This window comes from Hemitrygon akajei, chromosome 1 (genome assembly GCF_048418815.1).
Source record: "Hemitrygon akajei chromosome 1, sHemAka1.3, whole genome shotgun sequence".
NCBI lineage: Eukaryota > Metazoa > Chordata > Chondrichthyes > Myliobatiformes > Dasyatidae > Hemitrygon > Hemitrygon akajei.
This window is the reverse complement of record NC_133124.1, coordinates 107,394,090-107,413,679: the sequence shown is the minus strand read 5'-3', so window position 1 is coordinate 107,413,679 and position 19,590 is coordinate 107,394,090. Positions and strand designations below refer to the sequence as shown.

General features: G+C 41.5%; 1 protein-coding gene across 1 annotated transcript in view; it reads left to right on the top strand.

Moving 5' to 3' along the window:
• Window positions 1-670: 670 nt before the first annotated feature.
• ccdc12 (coiled-coil domain containing 12) overlaps window positions 671-19,590 on the top strand; it is an 82,212-nt gene continuing 63,292 nt past the window's right edge. The window contains exon 1 of the mRNA XM_073049226.1: window positions 671-798. Within this exon, the coding sequence (XP_072905327.1) occupies window positions 715-798 (84 nt within the window). The 5' untranslated portion in view covers window positions 671-714. The remainder of the gene's footprint in view (window positions 799-19,590) is intronic.

Sequence of the window (19,590 nt, the reverse complement as noted above, 5' to 3'; positions counted from 1 at the left end):
TCATGATGAAATGGCGCAACAGATTTGGTGGACAAAATGGCCTAATTCTGCTCCTATATCTTCAAGTCTGATACTCTTCCACTAGGGAAAACTGTACCTTTTTTTTTATAGGATCTTACATATTTCAATAAGATCACTCCACATTTTTCAAAACTTCAAAAAAATCGCTGGTCTGACACAGATGATATGTCAACCAGATCGTCCCATAAATTCACTATGTGATTCTCTTCTGAGCATTCTTTAATTAAGAGTACATCCTTTGGAAAAATTAGATTGAAACTGTACACATTACCGTAGGCGTGCCTCACCTAGATATAATTGTAACAATAAGTTTACATTTTAACATTCTAACCTGTAGTAATAAAAGCTAACGTGTCTTCTGCTTTCTTCATTACTGACTACCCGCTGGTTTCAAATGTTTATATTTCAGATTTTGATGCGAGTAAAAAATGTTAACTTTGCAATTGAAGTGGCTATTATTAGACAACGTTATGTGTAATGATGACCCACGTTGCTTCTCTACTTTCTCTTCTGTTTCAAGGCTTCAATTTTCTTTGTCTGCTTGTTCCGACCGTTCCGCGCTGCTGTGACGTCTTGGATGAATCGATATGCTCGGAGAATGCGCCTTGGCTCTGCTCGATTGCTCCGTGAGACGTTGGCTATGCCTGCCGTGAGGGCTATCGGGATTTGGAGTATTAAACAGTTTTCGGGAAGATGGCGGAAGAGGCTGGGAGGCTGCAGGAGCAGGCGCTGAAGAGGAGGGAACGGCTCCGGGCACTGAGGGAGCGGCAGCTGCAGGTAAGGAAACCCGAAGGGCTGCCTGCTTCGCCCCCTCCTCGTCATTCTGGAGCTCTAATGCCACGCAATATAATTTGTGAATATTTAATTCTGGAGGAACGCTTGATGGTCTGGGGGGGGGGGTGTTGGTGGGTAGAGAGTGACTGGGGGAGTGGAAGGACCGGGGGAGTAGACGGGAAGGGGATGGAGAGTGCGACCCAGGGGATTGGAGGGGGGGATGGGGATGGAGAGTGTGAACAGGGGAGGGATGAGGATGGAGAGTGTGACCAGGGGAGTGGGGGAGGGATGAGGATGGAGAGTGTGAACGGGGGAGTAGGGAATAAAGTGACCCGTGGAGTGAGGGAATTGGAAGGGGGGGGGGGAGTAGAGTGAGCAGTGGAGTGGGGGAGTTGGAGGGGGTAGAGTGATCAGTGGTGGGGGAGGTGGAGAGTGACTGGGCATCAGGTGATTTTCCTTAAACTTGTGTTGGGTCTCATTGTAACTTAGTTTCTTTTAACATTGATGTGTCCTGATTTGCTGAGTATTTCCAGCATTTTCTGTTTACACTTATTAGCTTTCCCAGTGTTCATGGATAGAAATGATGAAGCTGAGGGCAGTTAAGTATCAATCACATCATTGTGCGAGACTGGAGTAAAGCATAACCCTGGCTGGTCAGCACATTGCTCCTTTGCCAGCTGATTTTATGTCAATCCATCAGGTTTGAGATCATGTGAGTTTTACGTGTAAGCTGTTTTTGGGGGGAAAAAGCTAAATTCGGATTACCATTGTTGTAATTTATACTCACTTTCTTTGGAGCCTTGGTAGAACAGTATAAAGAAAATCCTGGGAAAAACAAAATGCTGGAAAAACTTGGCAAGCATGTCAAGCACCATCTGTAGAAAGAGACACAAAGTTGTCATGTTTGTTGAGCTTGCCAATTCTTATACAACCTGGAAGGGCTGATTGCTTGAAACTTGCTTTCCTTGTTAAGTTCTGTGAACTGTCCAGTGTCGCTTTAGAAGGTGATGCACTAATTCTTGACCATGCATTAAGGTTTAATTGGAACAGTGTTAGATGCCAAAGCTATCGAAGTTAGAGTGAGAATGTGATGGCGAATTAATCCAGCAGGTAGCTGGGAAATCACAGTTCACTCCAGGCCCCCACCAATCAGTGTTTATAGAAATTGTTCTGTCTTGCACACCTCCTTTGTACTTTTCTTCTCTCACCTTTAAATAAATCCACACCAATAAAAGACATTTCAATCCTGAGCTGTTTATCTCTGCTTCATGATTTTATGAACACCTCCCTCAGCCTCAGTCGCTGTTGAGGAGGGGTTCCTAACTTGGGGTCCAGGGACCACTTGCTTAATAGTATTGGTCCATACATAAAAAGGTTGGGAATCTTTGCTCCAGAGAAAATGTCCCGAGCTTGTCCAACTTTTCACAGCAAGTCTTCCAAACTAAGCACCAACCTTTCCAAAGCCACCACATCCTTCCTATAGTGAGATAACCAGAATTTAACAAAATACTAAAAATGTGGCCTAACCAGAACCTTACAAAGCTGTAACATAACTTTCTGCCTTTTGAACTCCGTACCTCTACTAAAGTATGCCTTGCACATTCTTTACACTATCAAAATTTGTGGCCACTTATACAGAGCCATTTACCTGGATCCTAAGATCCCTCTGTTTATCAGCATTGCTAAAGATTTTACCATTAATAGTGTGCTCTCAATTTGTGTTGGGTCGCCTATGGTGTAGCACTTCACACTTGCCTGATTCAAAATCCATTTGCCACTTCTTGGCCCATATCTGTATCTTGCTGAATCTTTTGGCATTCTTCTATGCAATTCACACTGCCACCAATCTTTGTGCCATCTGCAAACTTAGCCTTACCCATACTACTATATTTTCATCCAAGTTATCTGTACATGACAATGAAAGTCCCGGTACCAATCCCTTCATTGCTAGTTAGAGACCTTCATCTAAAATAAGACCCATCCACCACTACCTACTGTTTTCTATGGGCAAGCCAATTTTGAATCCAGTCAGCGAAGTCACATGGATCCCAGTTTATCCAAATTTTTTCTGTATGAGACCTTATTGAATGTTTTACTAAAATTCATGTATACACCATACACTGCTTTAGCTTCATCAAATACCTTTGCTAACTTCTTGAGAAACTCAATCAGATCAGTTGGACCTGCCCTACTCAAAGCCTTGGCTACTGTCCCTAATTAGAACACCTTTTGCAAATGCTTATACATCCTATCCCTGGAATCCTCTCCATTAGTTTCCCTGCTGTTGACATGAAATTATAGTTTCCAGGATTATCCCTATTTTTCTCCTTGAATAAAGGAACAATATTAGCTACCTGCCAGTCCTCTAGCACCACACTGGTGGCTATTGAGAATCAAAGATTTTGATCAACACATCACCGATCACATTTCTTGCCTCTCTTAATTACATGGTGTATATCATCAGGCCCAGTGGATATATCTACCCTAATATTTTTCAAGACACCTCACATCACGCCCTTCCTAATCTTGAAATGCCCTCACATCTTGCCATGCTCCTCTCTGATCTCACTATTTTCTACATCCTTCTTGCTAAATACCAATGCGAAATTCTTACTTAGGATCTCACCCACACACCTTCAAGCACAAGTTCCTTTATTCTCCATCATTCAAAATTCAAAGTAAAATTTATTATCAGAGTACATACATGTCACCACATACAACCGTGAGATTCTTTTTCTTTGGGCACGCTGAGCAAATCTACAGAACAGTAACTGTAAATAAACTGTGCAACGCAGATATAAATAAATAGCAATAAATAAGAATGAGTCCTTTAGTAAGTGTAACTATCCCCTTTTGTTCAAGAACCTGATGGTTGAGGGGTAGTAACTATTCTTGAACCTGGTGATGTGAGTCCTGATGCACCTGACCTTTGAACTGATGGGAGCAGCAAGAAATGAGCATGGCCTGGGTAGTGAGGATCTTTGATGATAATGCTGTTTTTCTATGGCAGTGTTTCATGTAGATGTGTTCAATGGTTGGGAGGGCTTTACTTGTGATGTACTGGGCTGAATCCGCTACCTTTTATAGGATTTTCTGCTCAAAGGCATCGCTGTTCCCATACCAGGCCATAGTGCGGCCAGTCAGCACACTTTGATAGAAGTTTGCCAAGGATGTCAATTATGTGCCGAACCTCCTTAGATTCCTGAGGAAGTAGGGGCACTATTGTGCTTCCTTCGCGATTATACTTACGATGGTCTTCTGAGATAGTGACACCCAGGAACTTAGTGTTACTGATCCTCTCCACCTCTGATCCTCCGATGAGTACCGGCTCAAGGACCTCTGGGTTTACTCTCCTGAAGTCTACAATCAGTTCCTTGGTGAGAGATTGTTGTCGTGACACCACTCAGCCAAGTTTTCAATCTCATTCCTGTATGCTGATTCGTCACCCCCTTTGATACAGCCTGCAACAGTGGAATCATCAGCAAACTTCTATATCGTGTTGGAGTTGTACTCAGTCACACGGTCGTAGGTGTAAAGCCTGAACATCGTCATCAGATACTGAGACCAAAGCATCATCGAGAGACACTGGGGTGCATGATGGTTCCTCCCTGTCCTGGTGGCCAAAGCAAGCATAGAAGGTGTTAAGCTCATCTGGAAACAAAGCTCTGTTATCCCCTATGTCACCAGATTTAACTTTGTAAGGGGTTATGGTATTCAAACCCTGGCACAGCTATCAAGCATCCCTCGCTGATTCCAGTCTAGTCTGGAATCTCCACTTCACCTGAAAGATGGCTTACAGGAGATCGTACCGGTACCTCTTGTGGCATTCTTGATCTCCAAATTTGAATGCTTTCGATCTGGTTCTCAGAGTATTCCATATTTCATTGTTCATCCAGGGCTTCCAATTGGGGGAAAACACTCCACAATTTTGTGTGGACATCTTCATTCACAGCTGTTTTAATATAGTCTGCAATGACCCTGATGGTCCTCGAATAAGTTCTTGAACGCTGCCCAGTCCACTGACTGGAGGCAATCCTGTAACTGTTCCTCAACCTCTTAGTTGTCTTAATCTTTGGAGCCTTGCTGTTTAGGCTCTGTTTGTTTGCAGGTAGCAGGTGCACAGCCAAATGACCTGACTTGCCAAAATGTGGTCTCGGGAAGGAATGATAGCAGTGTAGCAGTGGTCTGGTGTGTTGGGACCTCTGGTGCAACAGGTTGCATGCTGGTGATAATTGAGCAGAGTTAAAATTTGAAATGTGTTGGGTTAAGCCATTTCTTGTTTACACACAGCATTGTGCAGTTTCATCAGTGCTTGCTTATAATTGGCCACTGGTGGTGTGTGAATTGTAGTCAGGATCCGGGATGAGAGCGCCAGAGGCAAGTAGAATGGTTTACATTTAATTGTTCTAAGTCAGAAGAACAAGAAGTTGGGGCAGGGCTTCAAATTCTTGGATCATTGGGATCTATTTTGGGGGAGGTATGACTTATACAAAAACGATGGGTTACACCTGAACTCAAAGGGTACTAATATCCTGGCGGGGTTGTTTAATATAGCTGTTAGGGAGGGTTTAAACTAATTTGGCAAGGGGAAGGAAACCAGGGTGTTAGGGTCAAGGAAGAGGAAAATAGAAATAAGTCGATACTGCGCAGCAAAGATGGCAAGAGGGACAGGCAGGTGAATAGACAGGATAATCTGCTGTGCGATAGAAATATAGCAAAATCGGTAACAGATACTGATCTAAATGTACTGTACTTAATGTATGCAGCATTAAAAATAAAGTGGATGACCTTGTTGTACAGCTACAGGTTAAAAGATATGACATTGTTGCCATCACCGAGTCATGGCTAAGTAATGGATGTGATTGGGAACTGAATGTCCAGGGATACACAGTGTACAGAAAAGATAGGAAGGGAGGTAAAGGGGGTGGCGTGGCCCTGATGGTAAGCAATGTATCAAATTACTAGAAAGAAGGAACATAGGATCAGAAGAGGTAGAATCCTTATGGGTCGAGTTAAAAAATGGCAAGGGTAAAAAGACACTAATAGCAGTTATATACAGGCCTCCAAACAGCAGCCGGGATGTGGACTACAAGTTACAGCTGTAAGTAGAAAAAGCGTGTCAGAAGGATAATGTCAAGATAATTATGGGGGATTTTAATATGAACCCATGGGAAGTAGTGATCATAATATGATTGAGTTCAGTTTCAAATTTGAAAAGGAGAAACTGGTATCAGGTGTATCGATATTTCAGTGGAACAAAGGAAATTACAGTGGTAAGAGAGAGGAACTGGCCCAAGTTGATTGGAAAAGTAAGCTAGATGGAGGGACGGTAGAGCAGAATTGGATTAAATTCCTACAAGAAATAAGGAGAGTGCAGGAAAAATATATTCCAAGAAAAAAGAAAATTATGACTGGAAAAATGGCACAAATGTGGCTAACGAGAGAGGTTAAGGCTAAAATAAAAGCAAAAGAGATGACGTACAAGGAAGCAAAAATTAGTGGGAAAACTGAGGACTGGACAACTTTTAAAAACTTACAGAAGGAAACTAAGAAAATCATTAGGAAAGAAAAGATGAATTGTGAAAGGAAGTTGGCAGTTAACTTAAAAAAAGAGACTAAGAGTTTTTAAAAATATATGAAGAGTAAAGGATGACACAGGTAGATATAGGACCAATTGGAAATGATGCCGGTGAAATTATAATGGGTAACAGAGATGGCAGAGGAACTAAATGGGTATTTTGCATCAGTCTTCACAGTGGAAGACTTAAGTAACATACCTAATAGCCAGAGGTCTCAGGGAATAGAATTAGGTACAGTCAAGATTACTAGATCAGATCAGATTCAGTTTATTGTCATTTAGAAATCACAAATGCAATGCAGTTTAAAAAATGAGACAACGTTCCTCCAGAATGATATCACAAAAGCATATGACAAAACAGACTACACCAGAAAATCCACATAACGTTTGGCAATCCCCAGTCCAGAGTCCGGAGAGGCTGCTGCAGATTAATATCGCGCTACCATCTTAGCGCGTTCCCCAGAAAGGAGCTCCAAATCCACCAGACAAACAAGACCAAAAACTAAAGCTACAAGACCTGCACAAAGTCACATAGTTACAACAGTGCAAACAATAGCATAATTGATTAAAAAAACAGACCATGGGCACAGTGAAAATAGTCCAAAGATGTTAAAAGACTATAAGTTTGAAAGAAACCATCACACAGTTTTCACAAGTCCTCAGGGTCCCGATTGACTCTTCATCCCATGCCGGCGGCAGAAGGGAATACCCCCGCTATGGACTTCCACGGCGGCGCCCGACTCAGCCTTGCAGACGCAGCACACAATGAAAGCTCCGTCGAACCCAGCCTTGCAGACGCAGCACACAGTGAAAGCAACCTGACCGCAGCGGATTCCGAGTTTGTCGAACCTCCGATCATCCCCTCCGGCACAGCTTCTCCGAGCACCATCCTCTGCCGAGCATATTAAGATGCCTCCGCCAACTGCCATCAGCTATGCGACCCCGAGGACTGGGGGCCTGTTCTTCCCAGCAGAGACCCGGACCTCACAGCAGCAGCAGCAACGAAGAAGGTCTTCCTAGAGATTTCCAGATGTTCCTCCGTGCTCCCACGTCAGTTTTCAACCGATTATGATTGCGCACGGCACCCCGCTTCACAAATAACAGATAATCAGCTCCGGAGTGGCCGCTACAAGCTGTGTCGCGCCACCATCTTGAATCTTTAGAGAGAAAGTGCTTGGGAAGCTAAATGGACTAAGGATAGATAAGTCTCCTGGACCGGATGAGGTGCACCCAGTGGTTCTGAAGGAGGCGACTTTGGAGATTGTGGAGGTATTGGAAATGATCTTCCAGGAATCAGTAGACTCTGGCATGGTTCTGGAGGACTAGAAGGGCGCAAATGTAGTTGTGCTGTTTAAGAAAGGAGGGAGGCAGCAAAAAGAAAATTACAGACCTATTCATCTGACATCAGTAGTTGAAAAGTTGTTGGAGTCGATTCTCAAGGACGAGGTGATGAAATACCTCGAGGTGCATGACAAGATAGGCCCACGCCAGCATGGTTTCATGAAGGGAAGATCCTGTCTCACCAACCTATTGGAAGTTTTTGAGATAATCTCAAATAAGATTGACAAGGGAGAGGCTGTGGATGTTGTGTATTTGGATTTTCAAAAGGCCTTCGATAAGATGCCGCATAAGAGGCTGCTTAATAAGATGAGAGCCCATGGAGTTACAGGCAAGATATTGGAATGGGTGGAGCATTGGCTGATAGGCAGAAAGCAAAGGGTGGGAATAAAGGGATCCTATTCTGGTTGGTTGCTGGTTACTAGTGGTGTTCCGCAGGGGTCATTGGTGGGGCTGCTTCTTTGTACACTGTATATCAATGATTTAGATTATGGCTTAAATGGTTTTGTGGCTAAGTTTGTGGATGGCACCAAGATAGGTGGAGAAGCAGGAAGTGTTGAAGAAAGGGAAAGGCTGCAGAGAGACTTGGTCAGTTTAGGAGAGTGGGCAAAGAAATGGCAGATGAGATACAATGTTGAGAAATGTACAGTTGTACATTTTGGAAGAAGTAGTAATGGGGCAGATTATTATTTAGGTGGGGAGAAAATTCAAAAATCGGAAGTGCAAAGGGACTTGGGGGTCCCCATGCAGGATACCCTAAAGGTTAACCACCAGGTTGGATCGGCAGTAAGGAAAGCAAATACTATGTTGGCATTCATTTCAAGAGGAATAGTGTATAAGAGTAAGGAGGTGTTGATGAGGCTCTATGGGGCACTGGTGAGACCTCATTTGGAATACCGTGTGCAGTTTTGGGTCCCTTATCTTAGAAGGGATGTACTGATGTTGGAGTGAGTTCAGAGAAGATTTTCGAGGATGATTCCTGGAATGCAGGGGCTAAAATAAGAGGAGCATTTGTCGGCTCTTGGACTGTATTCATTAGGGTATAGAAGAATGAGAGGGGATTTAATAGAAACATTTCGAATGTTGAAAGGGTTGGATAGAGTAAACGTGGAAAGGCTGTTTTCCTTGGTGGGTGAGTCCAGGACAAGAGGCCAGAGTCTTAGAATTAGAGGGTACCCATTTAAAACAGAGATGAGGAGAAATTTTTTTAGCCAGAGGGTTGTGGATTTACGGAATTCGTTGCCACATACAGCTGTGGAGGCCCAATCATTGAGGGTGTTTAAGGAGGAGATTGATAGGTATCTAATTAGTCAGGGTATCAAGGGTTATGGGGAAAAGCCGGAGATTGGAACTAGATGGGAGAATAGTTTAGCTCATGGTGGAGTGGCGGAGCAGACTCGATGGGCCAAATGGCCTATTTCTGCTCCTTTGTCTTGTGATATAATGCCAATGTCTGTGCACCAACTAGAATTGACTAAAAAGCATCCTCTGCCACCTTTTTCCTTACCAGAGTTTGAGGTTCGATCCATTCTGAAAATCAAAAAACCTGGTTGGATAGCTGCTCTGGCATGTTTGCTGTTAACCGAAGTCTCAATGCACCAAACAATTGAGATCTGACTCTGATTCAGCAGTCTTGCCCTGAGATTGTCAATCCTATTTTCAAGTGACTACGTTTGCCAACGAGAAGCTCGGTCGACAGGAGGCCTCGACCCCCTGCACTTCAGCCTGGTTTGAACCTCACCTCTCCTGCCGCGTTTTTGGCCGTGGCCTTGGCATTGACCCTTAAAGGTGTCGTGCTCAACTGCTCTGCATTTAACCACCCAACGTGAGATTAGAAGGTCATTGATGTAATTTCATAGTCTATTGTTAAAAATAAATTTTTATGCTGTAGATTGCAGTGAAAGTCGTTCAAAAGGAGCATATTTAAGAGGAAAACTGGTACAATTTCCTACAGCTCGTAGCGAGTTGCCAGTGTATGGGTCTTGCTCTCTTCCTAGTTATCCTCTTGCCTTTGAAATACGTGTATAATGCCTTGATTTTTTAAAAATCCTACTGCCCAGTAAATTTTCATGACATTTTTTAGCTCTCCTAATTCCTTTGGGCTCCTTTATAGTCCTCTAGCACCTTGATTCTAGCTTCCTGAGCCTTGTGTATGCTTCCCCTTCTCTCTTGACTGAATTAACTACCCTTTTCATCATCCACAGTTCCTGTACCTTGCCAAACTTGGCCTTCCCTCTTTCCGGAATGAATTGGTCTTAAACTCTGTAATTTGTTTTTAAACTCCACATGTCAGATATGGATTTGCTCGGAAACATCTTTTCCTAATTAATTCCCCCTAGCTCCTATCTTAAGCCCAAGTAATCTGTCCTGCTTTAATTTAACACTTTGTTGCAAGTTCCACTCTTATTCTTATTCATGGTTATCTTAAAGCTTGAGGAATTATGATCACTGTTTCTCTAGTTTTCACCCACTAAAAGGTCTGTCACCTGGCTTGTTCATTTCCCATTAAGAGGTCTAGTATACCCTCTCCTCTAGTTGGATTAACCTCTTACTGCTTCAAGAAACTTCTTGGACATGGCTAACAAATGCTATCCATTAAATCTTTTGCACTAAAGAGTTCTTAGTTCATGTTGGGAATGTTGAAATCTCCTACTTTAATAACCCTGTTGTTTTTGCTCCTTTTCACAATCTGCCTGCATATCTGCTCCTCGGTCTCTATGACTATTTTGGGGTCTACAGTATAAACCCATCAGACTGATGGCCCCTTTTCATATTTTTGAGTTATAACTATATAGACTCAATTGACGAGCCCTCCATTTTGTCCCTCTGTGTGCAGCTGTATATTGTCCCTGATGAGTCGTGCACCCCTTCCCTCTCTTTTACCTCCTTCTGTTTTAAACATCAAAGTTAAAATGAAACTGTTTTGATACTTCAAAGAGTTAGGAACTACAAAGAATTTGGTATCAACAATCATCTTTAATATTACAATGAAAATCAAGATTCTGAGAATGTATTTGTTGAAAATTGTATGAAGACAATCCTCTTTCTGGCACTGATTTTGTTCATTTACAGTTAATCTAAGGAACATAGCAGCATATACTCAGCTCTAACATGGATTCCAAGTAGATGACACTGGCCACTCCCTGGTATGCTGTTGTAACAGGCATGCTAAATCAGGTGAGGGCAGGCAGCAGGCTTTTACCCAGTGAGTTTAGGGCATGCCTGTCCTAGCATGCAAAGTCAGCTCCGGCGGACTGGGTGGGTGAGATCCAATGGCCTGGAAGGCAGTTCTGCAATACATAATGAGGCACAGAAGACCTCATGGTCAACCACTGGAAGCAAGGAAGAGCTCAGTTGTGAAGACATTTGTATCACTGGACCCAGACTTCTGAGGTTGAAAGGGTAGAGGTTTCCTGTCAGTGGCAGATACAACCGATAACTACCAATCCAACTAGTAGGAACTAATACTGTTTTATAGTACTGTAGTGCTGTTTATAGTTTCGTAATTGTTCAGTAGATATTTCATTATGTATTTGTGTTACTCAGTTAAATGGTAGTTTATCTATTTTGTACAATTTCCATGCAACGTTGGCTAATTGGGCCCAAAAGTACTGGTCTTGATGTGTCCCAATTAACCAGATTGCACTGTAGTGTTTTTCAAAAACATGAGATGTGGTTAAAGATGAAGTGGAATTGTGGACCTGTACAGTCTTTGAAAGATTAATGTATTGTTGTTGGGCAGACGTAAGTGGCATCATTGGCTTGAAGCAAAGACAATGACAACAGGGTTTGTATTGTGACAATAGGATGCTTTCCTTTTTCCTTAATATTATTCTAAGGCTACTAAATTAAAGTGTTTTCATTTTTGCTGTGTCATCAGGTTGCAATATCTGTATGTTTATTTCAGTACATGACTTTGCACCACACATGTAAGTTACCAACTCTAAGTGCAGCAGTTGCTCCTCAGTGCTGCACAGTCGTGTCAGCCAGCATCAACATCTTAAGCATTGTTTTGCAGAAACTTACTTGAATCCACTGTTTGCTGACTGAGTACTACCAAATGAGGCAAGGCGACTAAATGATAATTCAGTTAACAGCTTCTCCAGAAGCGTGGGTGAAAAGGAAATTGTTATTGTGTTGCTGCTGCTTGTGATAAGATTGATTTTGGAAGCTGGTTAAATATAGAAGTTGTTATGCATCTTCACTGTAGTGAATTCAGACCCTGTAAACAAAATTTTCATCTGACATCTAGAGTTTTTTTTGAAAAGTCCAAAATATTTGAAATAGTATAGTTCAAGAGAATTGATTTGGAAATGTGGATTCTTAATGATGTTTAAAAACTGTAGCAGAAAATGTATAAAACATGTTTTAAAAAAACCTGTTTGGATCCATTACTGCCCTTGTTGAGCAGACATAGCAAGGAAACTGTTAGTCCAAATCAACATGTATACACCTCCAAAGGACATGGGAACGAACACACACACACACACACACACACACACACACACACACACACACACACACACACCACCCCCCCCCCCCCCCCCACAAAAAAAGAGTAAACAGTCGATGTTTTGTGCTGAAGCCCTTTATCGAGACTGGAGGAAAAAAAGATGAGTCAGAGCAAGGTGGGGGAGGGGATGAAGCAACACAAGGTGATAGGTGAAACCAGGAGGGGTGAAGTAAAGAGCTGAGAAGTTGATTGGTGAAAGAGATACAGGGCTGCAGAAGGGAGAATCTGATAATGCTCCCCCTTCACCATTCCTCATTCCCATTTCCCTCTTTCACCTCACCTCCTTACCGCCTCTGGTTTCACCTATCACCTTATGTTTCTTCCTCCACTCCCGCCACCTTCTCACTCTAACTTTTAATCTTTTTTGATCCTCTCCTGATGAAGGGTCTCGGTCCAAAACATTGACTGTGTTCTTTTCCAAAGATGCTGCCGGGCCTGCTGAGTTCCTCCAGCATATTGTGTGTGTTGCTTGGATTTCCAGCATCTGCAGATGTTCTCATGTTTGTGAGAGGACATAGGAGTTTAGTAACTACAGTGCTTTAGTGTTGATTGCCATGGTTACTTTCCTATGAATATTTTTTGTTCTCAATATGTTGATCCTGGGGAGATTCTCTAGGATCAGGTATAGTTTGAAATTTTATCCTTTGTTCCAAGTGATAGCCATGGATCAGCTTTAAGAAGGTTATATTGAGAGATTTTCCAAAACATTGATCACTGAGTATGAGTTAAATCAGAGCACTTTTCGGCTGCAGAATGTCATTAGAAAGTAGTGACACAGCACTTGGATGGGTCTTTCTTTCAAGAGCAGCATTCTTTAACCTTAAAGAAGTGGACAGCTGCATTCCTTTGGGTGAATGTACTTACACAATGCCATTAATTTGGCATTTCAAAGTTTTGATCCAAGACTTCCTAACTAGGGTGATAGGTGACTTTGAGGGAAACCTGTTGCTCATTTCCTTAATGGCAAAGATACTTTAGAAGTTGCTTAGGCAAGTACAGTGGTACATTTTGTAGAAGGGCTAAACAAAAAAATATGATAAAATGCTGAAGAAAGTCACAGAGCACATTGAGTTTGTACCCATTAATATTTTTTTAAATTCTCCACATATTCCCATCAATTCCCTCAATATACCTCTAGCCTATATACAAGGGACAATTTCCTCTGGGCAGTTAATTTACCAACCCCTCTGTTTTGGGTTGTGGGAGAAAGCTGAGGTGCATAGCAGAAACTCAGGTAGTCACGTGGGGGAATATGCAATTTCTGCACAGCTGCTGATTGAATCTGGTTGGCTGGAGGCAGCCACTCTACCAGCTTGCCTTTGTTCTATAGGTGGTAATAGTGAAATAATAGCTTTTTAAAATAAAAATGTATTCTTAAAAAAACTGTTTAAAGTTTAAGACCTCTGGTGGTTAAAAATTTAAGTGTAATTGTGGAGGACAAAGGCATGATAGAGATGGTAAATATTTTGAAACTGGTTTATGTGCTGTTGGGAACAATGGACCAGCACCAGAGGAATACTTGATGGAGCTGTATGTAGAATAGGTTATGAAAATGCTTGTAGTAGTTTTATAGTATGGAGGACTATTGAAGACTTAAATAGGTTAATAGAATGGGTAGATGTGATAGGTCCTACATATAGGAGGAAAATGAGAGCCTACAAGATTTGTGTACAAGCTAGAGGAATCAAATACATAATGTCCACATAGATGTTGTCATAAAGGACTAGAGAATCTTGTTTTATAGAAAGTTTTGAAGCTAGTGTGTATATATATATAAATATAGGCTTGACTACATTTTGAATTCTGTAAAGCATTTTAAGGCTTCCCATTAGTTTAAGAATACAATTTTTAATTCTTTGAGAAAGTAGTTTATATTCACCAAGGTTTTCTGGGATGGGGAATCTTTTGACCAAGGGAGGAGATGAGATTATTGGAATAGTCAAAACTGAATAGATTTAAGAGATTTTTGATGCTGTTAAGAGCTCTCATTTTAAGTGGTGTAGCAGTTAGCATGATGCTAATAGAGTTCAATTCTGGCACTCTTCTGTAAGGAGTCTCTGTATGTCCTCCCTGTGGAATGTGTGTTTTCCATGGGTACTCCTGTTTCCTTCCACTGACCAAAAATGTACTGGATAGGTTAATTGGTCATTGTAAATTGTTCTGTGATAGCTTCGGGTGAATTGGGTTTGTTGGGTTGCTGGGGAGGCTTGGCTTGGAGGGCCGGAAAGGCTTGCTCTGTGCAGTATTGCTAGAATAAAAATTAACAAATGATGAATGATTGTGACTTGTGGTCAAACTGAAGCTGAAACTAACCTAGAATTTGCAGTGGATGGAATATGTGAGGTTGTTGGGCTAGTCATTGGACAAAGTTTTACGTTAGTATTTTAACTGATGACTTGTTGATCATTTTGTATAGGTTGTTAAATTAATTTGCTCAAGTGATTTCTAGAGGCAAAGAACTACAGTGTAACAGTCAATTTTTACCATGCATATATTGGGATGGATTGCTTCTGATACTTGTAGCAAATACTGGGATGGTGGACAAGGAAATTTGTCCTTTTTTTGCATGTGATAAGTGCCTGATGTAAAATTAGCGGTGATATTCCGTTTTATGAAATTTGCTGCATTGAAACTGAGGATTGAATTCTGATCACCATTCCCAATTTATAGTGGTGTGGATATAAATATAATTTATGGAGCTGCAAGCAATTCTGATGGCATAGGACAAAAACTGCATGAAACCAAATTTAACTAATCCATTTTGCCAGTACGTGATCCATATCCCTTCATTCCTGAAAGCTCAAAGCCGTTTGAACTACGAGGGATAAAGTGAAGTTGGTGGGTTCCAGGCACCTATCATTCTTTGTCAAAAAAAATTGCCATGCATATCCCCTTTTAAACTTTCCTCCTTTCATCTTGATGCATGATGAATGAAAGCCAAAGGACCAGAGACAGATTCAAAGTTAAGTTGTGTTTTACTTTGGAACTCAAGCAAATTCTGCCCATTATATAATTTCTTCCATTCAGCAGTAAAGCAACATACTGTACAGCAGATGTAAACATGAGGTTCAGCAGAAGCTGGAAATCTAGACCAATACACCAAAAATGCTGGAGGAGCTCAGCAGATCAGGCAGCATCTGTGGAAATGAACAAACTGTCCATGTTTTGGGCTGAGACCCTTCGTCAGGACTGGAAAAGAAGGGGAAGATGCTAGAATAAGGAGGTAGGGTAGAATTCTTCGGTCTGTAGATAGCAATTTTGTGTATTGATTTCATTTGCACTTTGGGCTTAATATCTGCAACTCTTCTCATTTCCACCTTTTATCATGTCATCTAATGAACTACTGCATCTGAATAGATGAAAGAGTTTGTGTAACACATGTACTGTAGAAAAGGCCTAAGCTGAGGAAAAACAGTCACTGAAGCAAAGGGAGAATTTCTCAGGATGGTCAGTAATGCAAACTATTTTGAGGGGAAGTAATGAAGCCATACAGAGCATGGCATGTACAAGGCCGAATAAAATTCGAGCCAAAAGTTAATGGAATGAGGCTTGGAACTTATGGAAGAAGTTGGAGTCTGGAATTGAGTTTTTAAGGGATTGGTTTTAGTGGGCATTTTCTTCCTGCCTTAGGATGAACACACAGCAACAGAAAGGCTGTCAAGCACCCGAGAAGAAACAGGCTTGAATATGAGTCCATAGGTTGTGGCAACATTTCAGTTATAGGGAGAGTGAAGTTATTTCCTTTGGTTCAAGACCCTGATGGTTGAGGGATAATAATTGTTCCTGAACCTGCTGGTGTGAGTCCTAAGGCTCCTGTACCACGTTCCTGTTCGCAGCCATGAGAAGGGAACATGACCTGGGTGGTGGGATCCCTGATGATGGATGTTGCTTTCTTGTGTCAGTGCTCTGTATAGATGTGCTCAATGGTGAGGAGGGCTTTACCTGTGATGGACTGGGCCATATTCACTGCTTTTTGTAGAATTTCCATTCAAGAGTGTTGGTGTTTCCATACCAAGCTGTGATGCAGCCAATCATTGTATTATCCAATACACATCTACAGAAGTTTGTCAAAGCTTTAAACTCCATATTTTTACATGTCATGTGATTTACCTGTTGTATCCAGGCTCCAGTATGTGCAGTTGCTAATGAGCCTCTCTGTGTCTTTTGGATATGGCAGGCATCTGGAATAGCCAGGGAAGAAGACCTGCATGGTCACAGGGGGGACATATAAATTTCATATAGATCAGTCAGGATCTACTATGGGTCATTGGAACTGTGCAACAGTAACTGTTGCACCACTGTGTTTCCCTCAAGTGCCCTTTGCAACATCCTATAGCAACGGAACTTAGTTCAGCCTTGTTGCCTTTCCAGACTGTCTGAAAATTCAAAAGTCAGAGTTGCACAAGCATGGAAGTGATCTCTTGGGTCCACTGAGTTCATGCTGCCCATCAAGGCATAATTTGGCTGAACAAATATGGTCTCTGGGGCAAGCTGTCCTTGCAAGTTATAAAGCTTGACAATAAAAGGATTAATTCATGAATCTGCAGTCTTATTTCCACATTTAGTATAAGGAAGGTGTGTCAAGGCATTTGGAGATGCCACAGTCATGATTGTCTTCAAGAAGAGAGAAAAGTTCAGTGGGGGAATTACAGAGATGTTTTCTGCCATAAGGAATGCCATTCCTTGGATTCTCCTCAACCATGACCTCCCAGTAGTTAAACAGCTGTTCTGCAAATTGCAGTATGGAGTCTATCTATCTAGTGACCTAGCAAGACATGATCTTCACTGTGACAACTTTAAAAGAAATATAAATCTTTCTCCACGGTCTTGAACCTTGCTAGTCTTTGGCTCCAGTTGGAAGCAACAGGCAAAATCCTTTCCAAATTCAGTCACACACAAATTCATTTTATATTGGCTTCATGATGACTTGTAATCAATGATCGTAATGAATGGATCTATTGCAGAGCCAATGGTAATACTCCAGTTAAACATGGCTATTTCATTGTCAATGACACTTCTTTTAATCTTTCACTATAACACTGTACCTTGTTGCCAGCAAATTTCCAATGGGGTTGGAAGTTGTTCAGTCAATGGTGAGTACACTTGAGAGCCTCAGTGATTGAACTACTTGTATGCAGATAAGGCTTGCATTTGCGCTGATTCATTGAAACACAAGAGATGGGTCTTCTGCTCAATGTCCATGAGACAAAACTGTAGCAACTTGCTTTTGCTGCACAACACTGCCCTCTAACAATTTGGGTTCATGGTAAGACCCTAGAAAATATAGATCACTTCCAATATTTTGGCAGCCAACTGTCAAAGGCAGATACTGATGAAGGTGCTGTTGAATTTCACCAATGCATCAGAATAGCAATAAAGACTTAAGAAATAGTACTAAATTCCTGGACTTAATGGGGATAATGAGCCTTGGGTTGCCTGCATTAGGCATCTCAAATCATTTAAAAGATGCCATCAATGCTATTTCTGAAAAACCATAAAGCCACTGGAATAAGAGAACCAATGTTGCTATCCCAGTTCCAAAATCCAAATTTCACCCGTCTTTGACTGCTTCTCTTTCCACAGTTGCTGCCTCATATGATGAGTATTTGCAGCTTTTATTTTTATTTCTAATTATATTCAGTTGGCTCTATTAGACAGTGTAAATTGCATCCCTTGGGCACAAGACTTCCAAAATGGACACTAAACTCTGAGTTCTGTCTTGAGAAATCACCAAACGGCCAGATGAAATGATTTAATGTACTCATAAAATTCCTGGCCGATGACTGCTCAAAACAGGCAACATTCAGGATGGTATTGAAAACCATCAGCCCTTGTATTGGGAGCATGCAGAAGCCCTGCACAAAAGCAGAATGAGTGCATCACTTCATAAGCTACACTTGTGCCACATTGAGCACTCCTGTCCCAATGTGTGGAAGAATCTCTAGTTCCCACCTGGCCTCAGTCACCTCAGTGCTCACAAAACTGGAGCAGAAGCAAATTATCATTTGTCTTGGTGAAATGCCAATAAAGAATGAGGATGACATGAGCAAGTTAACTCTAAATCAGAATTTCAAGGCTATCTATATTTGTTTGGCAGCATTTGGATAAAGGGTGTTATGCTTCCAAGATTATTCATAAAATATTGTAGATGCATTCAACTTGTTGATTTGACACTTGAAGACAACATTGTGTTTGGCATGCTGAACATAAATTTAGCTATGCTTTCCTGTCAAACTTAACTTGATGAATTTTCAATTCAAAGTTCATCTTTTGTGAGCAAATCTTTTCCAAACAATCACATTTTTCAATTATGTGCTCTTGAGATCTGTCATGTGAAGCATGTACACTCTTCTTTGCCAGGCTTATGTCTGTTGTTATTTTAGCACAGATAAACAGAAGTAGGCCTTTCAACTCTACAGTTCTTCAAGCCTCCTTTCCCCTTTACAGTTAAATTCATTTAATGGATTATGACTAATTTGCATTTTCACTCCATTTACCTGTAATGACTCTAAGTTACTTAATATACTTTGTTAGTAAGAATAATGCCATGTGTTTTGAGTTGGCTTTTTTTCTCAGTAGTTTTCATTTAATAAAGGGAGTTCAAAGTTTTCACTGTCCTTTTATTTAAAGAAATGTTTCCTGACATCACAAACAAGAAAATATGCAGATGCTGGAAATCCAGACAACACAGAAAATGCAGGAGGAACTCAGCAGGCCAGGCAGCAGTTGTGGCAAAGAGTATAGTTGATGTTTTGGTCTGAGACCCTTCATCAAGGCTGGAGAAAAAAGATGTGCAGTTGGAAAGTGGGGGAGGAGTGGAAGAAACACCTTCACCTAACACCTTGTTTCTTTTTCCTCTCCCCACACCTTATAACTGACTCCTCATCTTTTTTTCCAGTCCTGATGGACTGTGTGTGTGTGTGTGTGTGTGTGTGTGTGTGTGTGTGTGTGTGTGTGTGTGTGTGTGTGTGTGTGTGTGTGTGTGTGTGTGTGTGTGTGTGTGTGTGTGTGTGTGTGTGTGTGTGTGTGTCTTTCTTTCCTCCTCCTCCTCCTCCCCCCCCCCTCTCTCTTTCTCCCCGGTGACCTACCTTTAATTTTAGAGGTATATTCATTTTAAAAAGCTTCTGATCACATCTCCCTTTTTTTATACTTGAGCGAATGCAACTTAGTCTGGATGCTTGTTGTTATTACTTAACTCAACTCTCAGAGAGCAGTGCTACTTGTCTCTATGCAAACAATACTTGTAAATGTTTCTTTTCTCCATGGGACAACAGTTTATGATGTAGAGTATGATCTTTGTTCTTGTGGGAGTTTGATCTAGTTTGTATCAGTTTGGTTTGGAAGTAAGAAGCAGCAGACTCGTGTC